This window comes from Alligator sinensis, unplaced genomic scaffold (genome assembly GCF_000455745.1).
Source record: "Alligator sinensis unplaced genomic scaffold, ASM45574v1 scaffold210_2, whole genome shotgun sequence".
NCBI classification, from domain to species: domain Eukaryota; kingdom Metazoa; phylum Chordata; order Crocodylia; family Alligatoridae; genus Alligator; species Alligator sinensis.
The window spans coordinates 1,831,356-1,840,894 of record NW_005841946.1 but is presented as its reverse complement, the minus strand read 5'-3'; the positions used below and the strand labels follow the sequence as shown (position 1 = coordinate 1,840,894).

Genomic DNA, 9,539 nt, shown 5'->3' with positions numbered 1-9,539 from the left:
CTCCAGCTGGGTGCCCGGTGCCAGAAATCCATGTTCTTCCATAATTAAAATGAAACGGCACTAGAGAGAGAGAGAGAGAGAGAGAGAGAGAGAGAGATCAGTTGGGCAAAGTTTTATTGATATATTTACAATTTTTAAACAATTTGCAAGCCTACCAGTGCCTCTAGCAGGGGTACGCCGACAGAGATTTTGAGGGCTGATACCAAAAGCCAATTTTTAAGGAGGTGTATCGGCCGATACTGATCTGATTTCCAATACAGCTGCAGGCAGTTGGTAAGTCTGTTGTAGTGGATGGGGAGGAGGGAAGGGGTGGGGGGGCAGATCAAGGCCCCCCCGAGGTGAGGGAGAAGTGGGGCTGGAGCCAGGGCAGGTGCTATCCACCCGGGGCAGGCCGGGGTATGGGACAGAGAAGGGATGGCTCCATTGCTGCAGGCACCCCGGAGGGCACAGCCGGAGGTGGGGGTAGGAGGGGTCCCCTGGATCTGTGCGGGGGGCAGGTTGCAACTGCAGGTTGCGCCAGGATCTTCCCAGCACAGAAAGCCTGCGGCCACCCTATTTTGCTGTAGCACCCCTGTAGCCCCTTCCCAGCACTGCTGCCACCTGCCCCAAGCACGGTCCCCACACACTGGAAGCACAGCCCCCAACGTGGCCCGATGCCCCCTGGACGAACTGTGGCTCCATCCCACACCCAGTCCCGGTTGGGCAGCACCTGCCCCACTCCCTCACCACAGAGGAATTGATCTGCCCCCCCCACAGTCCACCACAACAGACTTAGCAGCTGCACACAGCTCTCCAAGCTGCCAGGCTGTGCTCCTCACCACCTACATGCTGTGCTGTGGCTACATTCAAGCACGGGCAGTTATTGGGCCAATTATCAGCCACATCAGGCCAATTTCCAATATAAAGACAATGGATTGTATCTGTGCGTATCCGATATTGGACCGATGTATCGGTGCACCTTGATCATCACCATAAAATTAATTCTAAATTTCTTTATGCTTTAGTGCTTGCCTTTGGTTTTTTTAAATCACAGAAAAATCAGACATCCCCCTGACTGTTAACCAGGGTGTGGGGACAGCTGCCCCTGCAACCACAGCTCCTGCCAGCAGGTCCCATCCTGACTGGCAGCTGGGCATGCAGGGTGTGAGATGTGGGGGGAGAGAGTGCGGTTTGCAGGAGGGGGGTGAGGAGGAATGTGGGGATATGGGTATAGGGCTTGTGGGGGGCTGCCACATGCCTGCCCGCCCCCCGCAGCGCACAAGCCCTGGTGCTGGCAGCAGCAGCAGCTAACCAGGCCGTCAGGGCCATGGCCTGCTGTAGGCACAGGCCTGAGGCAGCATGGCACAACCTAACTTGGGGTCTGGACATGGCAAACGGAGCCGGTCCAACACGGCCCGGTTTGCCAGCATGCGCCTTTGGACATGACTGGGATTTCCTGGTGTCAAATTTAGAGTCTGCGCTGCATAAGCGTGGGGAACATTTTTTTTTTATTTTTCTTAACATGCCTCTTGCAGCATCTCAAACTGCTTTGAAATGCCATAACAGGCACGCCTCCTGGAAGAACCCGCAGTGAAACTGAAGACAATTCCTTGGATGAATGGCCTAATGAAAGAAGAAAACTGCACAAGTCAGACAGCATTTCACTGATTTTTGATGAAAGCCTGTCATGGTATGTAGCAAGTGGGCTATGCAGAGAAAGCAGCAACAGCAACAATTCAACAGACTCTTCTTCAATTCCTGATCTTGATGCTCATTTAGTAAGTGAAAACTCTGATTGGTTTGATCACAGTTCTGTTTCAGACCAATTCAGTGTTGAGTTTGAAGTAGAGTCTATTTATTCAGAAGATTATAGTCACAATGAAGGAGAGGAAGTCACAGATGAAGATGATGACGTGTATCAAGAAACCATATCAGACTGCAGAGAGTAATGCCGATTTATTTGATGAAGATCCTGAAATGTCATTAGCCGATTACTGGAAGTGCCCTGGGTGTAGTAAATTGAACCCTCCTCTCCCATGGCATTGCCACAGATGCTGGGCTCTTTGTGAGGACTGGCTTCCCAACTAAAAGAACCACTTATCGGAAAAAGAGCAAACTAAAAAGTTCCACTCAGCTTGAACCTGAAAAGGGTTTTGATGTTCCAGACTATAAGAAGGTGAAGATGGATGAAGGTAAAGAGCCGGCTGTTGAAGAAAGTGATGACACTACAGTAACAAGTCTCTGAATCTCAGGAAAGTGAGTACTCTCAGTCACTTCAAGAGGGATGTGGCTAGCATTGAGAGGGTCCAGAGAAGGGCCATTCGTATGGTCAAGGAGCAGGCCCTATGAAGAGAGCTAAAGGGCCCGAACCTATTCAGCCTCCACAAGAGAAGGCTGAGACAGGATCTAGTGGCCATTTACAAACTTACTAGGGGGGGGACCAGCGAGAATTGAGGGAGGCTCTGTTCCCCCAGGCACCACCCGGGGTTACTAGGAATAATGGCCACAAATTGTTAGAGAGAAGGTTCAGGCTGGACATCAGGAGACACTACTTTACGGTTAGGGCTGCCAGGCTCTGGAATGGGCACCCAAGTGAGATGGTGCTCTCTCCTACCTTGGGGGTCTTCAAGAGGAGGCTGGACAGATATTTGGCTGGGGGGATATGACCCCAGCACCCGTTCCTGCCCAGGGCAGGGGGTCGGACCTGATGATCTGTTGAGGTCCCTTCCGACCCCAAGCACTATGATACTATGATGTACGTCTAGCAATCTCTTTTATAGATTCATAGATGCAGGGTGGATGCTAGGGTTGGAAGGGACCTCAACAGATCATCGAGTCCGACCCTCTGGTGCTGGGTCAGATGACCCCAGCCAGATGCCTATCTAGCCTTCTCTTAAAGGCTCCCAAGGTAAGGGAGAGCACCACCTGCCTTGGAAGCCTGTTCCAAATTCTGGCCACCCTTACCATGAAGAAGTTCTTTCTGATGTCCAGCCTAAATCTGCTGTCAGTTTGTGACTATTGTTTCTTGTTACCCTAAGAAGCTCGCCCTGGTGAACAGAGCATCTCTGGTTCCTTGCTGCGCCCTCCTAATGAGTTTGTAGGCACCAACCTAATGAGTTTTGTAGCAGTCAAGGACAAAGAGTTAAAAGAGAAAGAGAAGACAGAATCCAGTCTACCTATTACCAGCATAGAGCCCTGTGCCATATGTCAAAGTAGACCAAAAAAAATGGCTGCACTGTACACGGCAAGACAGAACATGTCATGTTTTACAAGCACGTGAAAACTAAAAAAGCAGAATAAGCCCTGTCCTGCCTGTAGGTAGTCAACTGAGATGCTTGTGTTAACTTATTTTGGTTAGAAGGATGTTGAACAGAACAAGCGCAGTAAAGCAAAAACATTGCAAGATTTCATAGCCTGAAACTATGATTTAAACAATGAAACAAAACACAAACTGTTTTTGTACATTTGAAGACTTATTTTGGAGGTTTGTGCCTAAATAGATGTAATCCAAAATAACATGTGCACTGGATTTATAACTGAACACACTCTAAATTTAGTCATTTTGGGGGTTCTCTTAAAGAGAAATGTTTGTTTCAAGATTGAGAGCAAGATTTCCTACCAACAGTCACATACCATATGCAGCTATTAATGACACTTGTATAAATGGGTGGCACACATTTTAAAAACTAATTCAATGCTCATTAGAAGAGACTTCTTGTATGAGTTTATATTATTGGAAGTCCTCCTACCTCTCTTTAATCAATATACATAGCATTTGTAAAGAGATAGAGAAGTAAAAACAATAAATTCTAGTATAGCTATTTCTTAGTGAAGACATAATAGATTAGAATTCCAGATAAATCTTTTTGAAAAATAACATTTTGACTCATTCGTCCTTACAATGTAAATCGATCTGCATAGATAAATTAAGGGGCAGTACTTCTGCTGTAAACTAACCTCAAGAAATGTGAAAATTAGTAAAGCATTTCTAATAGTCATCTGTTTCAGTCAAAAAATGGAATGGAAAAGAGTGGGTTTAGAATGCAGGAGCCATTATCTTCACAAAAACAAAGGCTACATTTTAGTCACTATATAACTTGTGATTCAGTACCAACCATGGATGGTGTCAAATGGAAGAAGAGAGTTACAGCCTGGTCCAAAACATTTTTCAGGCCTATTTCAAATGATTTGATAGTCTATCCTGGTACTGATGGATAGATCCAATTTGGACATACCTATACACACCTTTAATGTGACACTCCAAAACTTCAGACTGTCTTATGGTAAAGTTATCTGACAGCAGTGGCCCAAGTGTCACTGGTAGGAGGAGCTGGGAGGACCCATCCTGGAGGGATGCAGCTTCCTTCAGGATGATCTGCTGGTACCAAATACCGGTCCCATTCATGCCTGGAAGAGAAGAATGTTTACAAAGGATGTTTGTTCCGTTTCACTTCACCCATAAGACTGCTTATGATACGCTGATACACATGCATTTCTTTTCATACTGTCTGCTACGTAAGTCAACTGATAAGATCACTCTCTGAATTACATTCTTTAAAGCAAAAGCTTGAAGGCTGAACTCAGATCCCTACAAACAAACGTGTAAGTTCTAAATGTATAGGGTGTGCCATACTGCACACTGATGCCTCTAGCACAGGGGCTGGCCACCTTTCTCAAGCCACAGGCCAGAACAACCCTGATCCAGTCTGACATGGACTGGGTGGCCTAGACAGCACATCCATGCTGTCAGCATGGATGACACATCCATGCTGTCAGCTTGGGGGAGAGCCACGTAGCTGGGAACTACACCTGCATTGCTGGTGTTTTTCTCTGCCCCCACCCCCCAGAAGGGAGCAGTGCCAGGCTCAGGCCAGTTAAGGATGGGGAGGGCAGTAGTAGTGTGGGAGCAGCTTCCAGCTGCCCAGCCCTAGTGCAGCTCCTTGCTGCTCAGCCCCTGCAGGGGTGGGGCAGAGGCAAAGCCCTCCAGTTCTATAGGCCTTATGCTGCTGACCCTTGCTCTAGGACAGCAGCTCCCAAACTCTGACTATTGTGCACCACCAATTTAAAACAATACAACCTGAAGTGCCACCAGCACTTAAGGTGGGGGGGGGTGTGCGCATGTGTGTGTACAGTGGAGTGTGGGGAGGTGTGTATGGTGGGGTGTGTGGGAGAGTTGTGTATATGTAGGGGGTTCAGGGTATGGGTATGTGGGGTGTGAGGAACCTCCACACTTCCCCCATGGCACAGTAGCAGGTGGGGGTGCTCAGGGCGCAGGCGCCCGTTGGGGTGCAGCTCCGGCCAGCACTGCACATCACGCATCCTTCGTCAGGCAGTCTGTATCGCCAGCACTCCCGGAGTACGGGAGGGAAGCCCAGCACTGAAGCCAGCTGACTTTCACACCCACCCAGGGGAAGGCACCTGGGGCTTTCTTCCCATGCTGTGCAGCCCTGCTGGAGAAGGCAGCCAGCTCCAGCACGCGGGGCTTCCCTCCAATGCCCACTGAGTGTGAGAGCTACACACATGTGCAGGAAGCACTGGTGACAGACAGGCCAGAACAGGCTGCGCCTCTAGTGATGAGCAGGGCTGGCCAGAGCTGTGCCCAACCAGGCGTGCATCTGAGCGCCCCACCTGCTGCCACCACCTGCCAGGCCTGCACACCATGGGGGGGAAGAGAGTGGAAGCACAGGGGGTTCCCCCTGTCGCTTCCCCACCTGTTGCCTGGAGCCAGCAGGACACTGGGAAGTGGAGCAGGTACCTGGGGGCTGCTCCATCTGGAAGCTGTGTGCTGGCGGGGCCAGGCCCCTCTGTCCACAAGGGTAGGAGCGAGGCAATAGGGTATGTTTGGGGCTGTGTGTACATGTGCGTGCCTCATTCCCATCCTCATGGGTGGAAGGTCTGGGTGGGGCATGCAAACCACTGGTGGTATGCATACCACATATTGGGAACCACTGCTCTAGGATATCACTGTAGAGAAACCAAAAGTAATGTATCCAAATTATCCAAGTTTTCTTAGCCTCATAAGGGTGAATAAGGAAAACAGAGATTTATAACCACCTGAAGAAACCTGATTAGCATTTGTGAGATATAACTTTGTATTCACAAGTCGGTGAACCAGGAGAGGCTGCGATTTTATCTTTAAATATATCTATATAACCAAGTGCCACTTTAGTATTGTATGCAGTAAAAATGCTGGTTGCTCTCACCTGATCTGGATGAGGACTGGTACAGAATGCTCAGCTTGTAAATAATACTGTTTGAAGGGTCGAAGCAGATGGCCAAGGGGGAACTCATCTGTTACAACACATTAAAAACTATTTGGTAAAATGCCACAAATTCCAGCTCGACAAGGAAAGCCTAGACAATGAAGATGCCTTCCTGACTTAGCACTTTGCCACTCTATAATTAACGCTTAAATTAATGTACGAATTAGCAAATAACTTATCAGAAAGATCTACATTCAAATTGGCATCAAAAGTTTCATACTGAAAAAGCACTGCCCATATACATGCAAGCCCTCCTCTTCACTGCCCAGCAGGGAAACACACAGTACTAGATGGGAAGGACGAATAGCATTGGCTGAATGCCAGTACTAAAGCATCTACACCCTGTGGGAGGTTTACCACCTAAACCAATGGTGTGCAACCTTTTGGTGCAGCTCCCAGCTGAGCAATGTGGAACCCCTCTGCGTGCCAGGACTGGGCCCTGAGCCACCTCCAGCTGGGCCTTGTGTGCCCAGACCAGGCCCCGGGGCACCGACATGCATCATCCAACGTGCTATCTAGCCCGCAGGACTCCCCACAGGTCTGGAAATTTGGCAGCAGGGGAGCGGCAATTGCTGCCACTGTTCCCCCACCTCCAAGTTTTTGGACCCATGGGGACCCCTGCGGGCCAGCTGGCATGACTCCATGGGCTGGATCTGGCCCATGGGCCAGGGGTTGAGCACCTCCAATCTAAACAGCCAATTCAACCTAAACTGCTTGGCTTGCAAGATGTGATGAGACACTAATTTATGACACAGTTAAATTTCTAGTTCTTACTGCCACACCTTTTGAATTTGATAAATTTAATGAAAGAACTTGACTGAACCTGTGTCATCTCCACGTCTTCATGGCATCACCTATTTCAGCACGTCAGCTTTTGTAAACAAAGCTTTATGCTATCACTTCAACCTTAACCTTGCTCGTTTTCACAAAAACTCCCCAATACCAAAGCAAAATTTGCAGCCATGTACCCGGATTGCCAAACAGCACAGACTCGATTTCACGTTTCTGCTGCAGAAGCTTTTCTCTTTCTTTCCTCTGCTTCTTTTCCATTTCTCTTTTCCTCTCTTCTTCCTGCTCTCCTTCTAACATGACTCGTAGAGCTCTCTCTTCAGCTTCATACAGTTCAGTGCGTTTTTTAATCAATGTCCTCATCTTCTGAATATTATGTTCAAAAGCTTCATCTGCTGATGGGGGTGGACAGACACCTACAGAACAAGAGCGATAACTTAAAAAAAAAAAAAAAATCAACCTCAAAATCAGTTTCACGCCGAGAGGCAATTCGCAGCATTTTGGACAAACCTGCGTCTAAGTCAAGAATTTTTCTCACAGCTATCTTTCGATAAAATGTGTTATGTGGAGGAGTTTGGAATGGAAGTGAAGCTGCTATATTCCACATGCTAGAAAACAGATCCTTGAAGGCAGTATTATAAAAGCATCTAATTAAAAAGTTACAAGTCTGGAATAAAATCTGCCAAAGCAGCAACCTTCCCAGTGCTCCTTCCAGCAAGGTAGCTGGCACATGAGGCTTGTTGGTTACCCTCAAGGATGCTACAGAATCTTCCTCTTGGTGTGGCTATTTGGTACAGTCACTGTACACTATTAAATACATAAAACATGTGATTGTTCATGTCTACCATTAACTACTACTTCTTCATCGCCATCACTATTAACAAGTCAGGGAGTCTTACCAAAAGAAGCCATTGATCAGGATGAGCAATTATTTTGGGCAGAGGGCAGAGTTTTGGCAAGCCATCGAGGGCCCCATGACAGGCCGCCAGGGGCAGATAAATATTAATTCTCTAAATATTTTAGGGGCTCTGCAGGCCGGATAGGTTGGTCTGGCGGGCCACATCCAGCCCATGGGCCGCATTTTGCCACCCCTGCGTTAAATAAAGGACTTAAAACAGATCAAGGGTACCCATTAGAGACCAATATTTTGCAAAGTCAGGGAGTAGTAATAGGTTAAACTGAGGAAGGCCTTATTAAAATAAATACCAAAAAGCCACCGAGAAAGCCCGAATCAGGATTTAAAGTGTTAAGAGCTCTCTTCCAATAAAGCCCTTAAGTGAACCTTTTACTTATGAGAAGAGGACGCTACTACATCCCTTATGCTGTCTGAACCCCTCAGAAACTTACTGAGATTTTGTCGTTATCGCACTAGAGTCTCACCAGAAAGTGTGCGTTACTTCAGTGGCTGCATGAACTATAGAGATATATTTTGCTTTACTCCATAAGCAGCCAGAAAGAAGTGAGGCTGCTTGCAAAGTAAACGACTAATTAATATCCTGTCTTGTACCTTGTCTTTAACAGGGTTTGGCAAAAGAAAAATATCCCTATCCCCTACTGAAATTGCTCGTTATTGCCTGCATTTTTAATAGTTCACAAAAATCCCACCAAATTTACCTTTTCTTCCTGCGGCTTCTTTTCTCAGTTTCCTAAGCTTTTCTAAGCCCCGAAGGATTTCCACCATTCTCTTCGTGTCTGCCTGCTTCCTTCTTACTTCCGATAAGACGCTGTCGGCAGCCGCTTTAAGTTCCTGCTCCTGCGTTGGGGGGAAAAGCAGAAAGAAAACATGAGCCCCAGCAGGTACTCGCGAATACAGACAGCGTCAAGAAGCGTAAAGGGAAGAATAACTGAAATCCGTAACAGTGTCCCAGGACTGACGAAGCATCTCATCGACAAAGATGCGGAAAGTCAATCCAGCGCATTTTCAAAGAGAACCAAGCGAACGGACGAAACACGGCAGAGGGGCCAAAAACGAAGGCAGTGGTTGAGGGATACGGAAACAGACCGTCCTTCAACCTTAACTCAGCGGTCCCGAAACTTTTTCAGTCGACGTACCCCTCGGTCTCAGAGTGAGACTTCACATACCCCCTTTCAATGGGGAATTAATTAACACAGGTTGTTAAGACAACGTGTATGAAATGTATCTTGTGGGCCCCGGTTGAGAACCGCTGCCGTAACTCTTCCGAGCAAATACATCGGAGATTTTAATTTACGGCATTATTTTGCGATTGAGCTAGATGAGGGGTGCTCGTGCCCAAAGGTTTGCCAAAAAAAAGCAAACATACCCCCTTTCAATGGGGAATTAATTAACACAGGTTGTTAAGACAACGTGTATGAAATGTATCTTGTGGGCCCCGGTTGAGAACCGCTGCCGTAACTCTTCCGAGCAAATACATCGGAGATTTTAATTTACGGCATTATTTTGCGATTGAGCTAGATGAGGGGTGCTCGTGCCCAAAGGTTTGCCAAAAAAAAGCAAAAAAAAAGAAAAGAAAAGAAAGGGGAGGTTTG

General features: G+C 47.5%; 1 protein-coding gene and 1 pseudogene across 1 annotated transcript; one reads left to right on the top strand and one right to left on the bottom strand.

The window, feature by feature from the left end:
• Positions 1–9,122, bottom strand: PDCD7 (programmed cell death 7). The gene is made up of 5 exons (XM_025199588.1): positions 8,646–9,122; positions 7,211–7,447; positions 6,183–6,270; positions 4,225–4,386; positions 1–60 (listed from the first exon to the last, which is right to left on the bottom strand). The coding sequence occupies exons 1-4, from the start codon at positions 8,710–8,712 to the stop codon at positions 4,269–4,271; spliced, it is 510 nt and encodes a 169-aa protein (XP_025055373.1). The 5' UTR covers positions 8,713–9,122; the 3' UTR covers positions 1–60; positions 4,225–4,268.
• Positions 1,533–2,273, top strand: LOC102377250 (annotated as a pseudogene).
• Positions 9,123–9,539: the final 417 nt, after the last annotated feature.

Bases quoted from the DNA above. Each gene is read 5' to 3' on its own strand.
- PDCD7 (XM_025199588.1), bottom strand. From the start codon at position 8,712: ATGGTGGAAATCCTTCGGGGCTTAGAAAAGCTTAGGAAACTGAGAAAA. The intron at 6,271-7,210 runs GTACATGGCTGC...GTGTTGTAACAG, and splicing joins TGTGCTGTTTGGCAATCCGG to ATGAGTTCCCCCTTGGCCAT. The intron at 4,387-6,182 runs GTGAGAGCAACC...CTTCTCTTCCAG, and splicing joins CCAGTCCTCATCCAGATCAG to GCATGAATGGGACCGGTATT.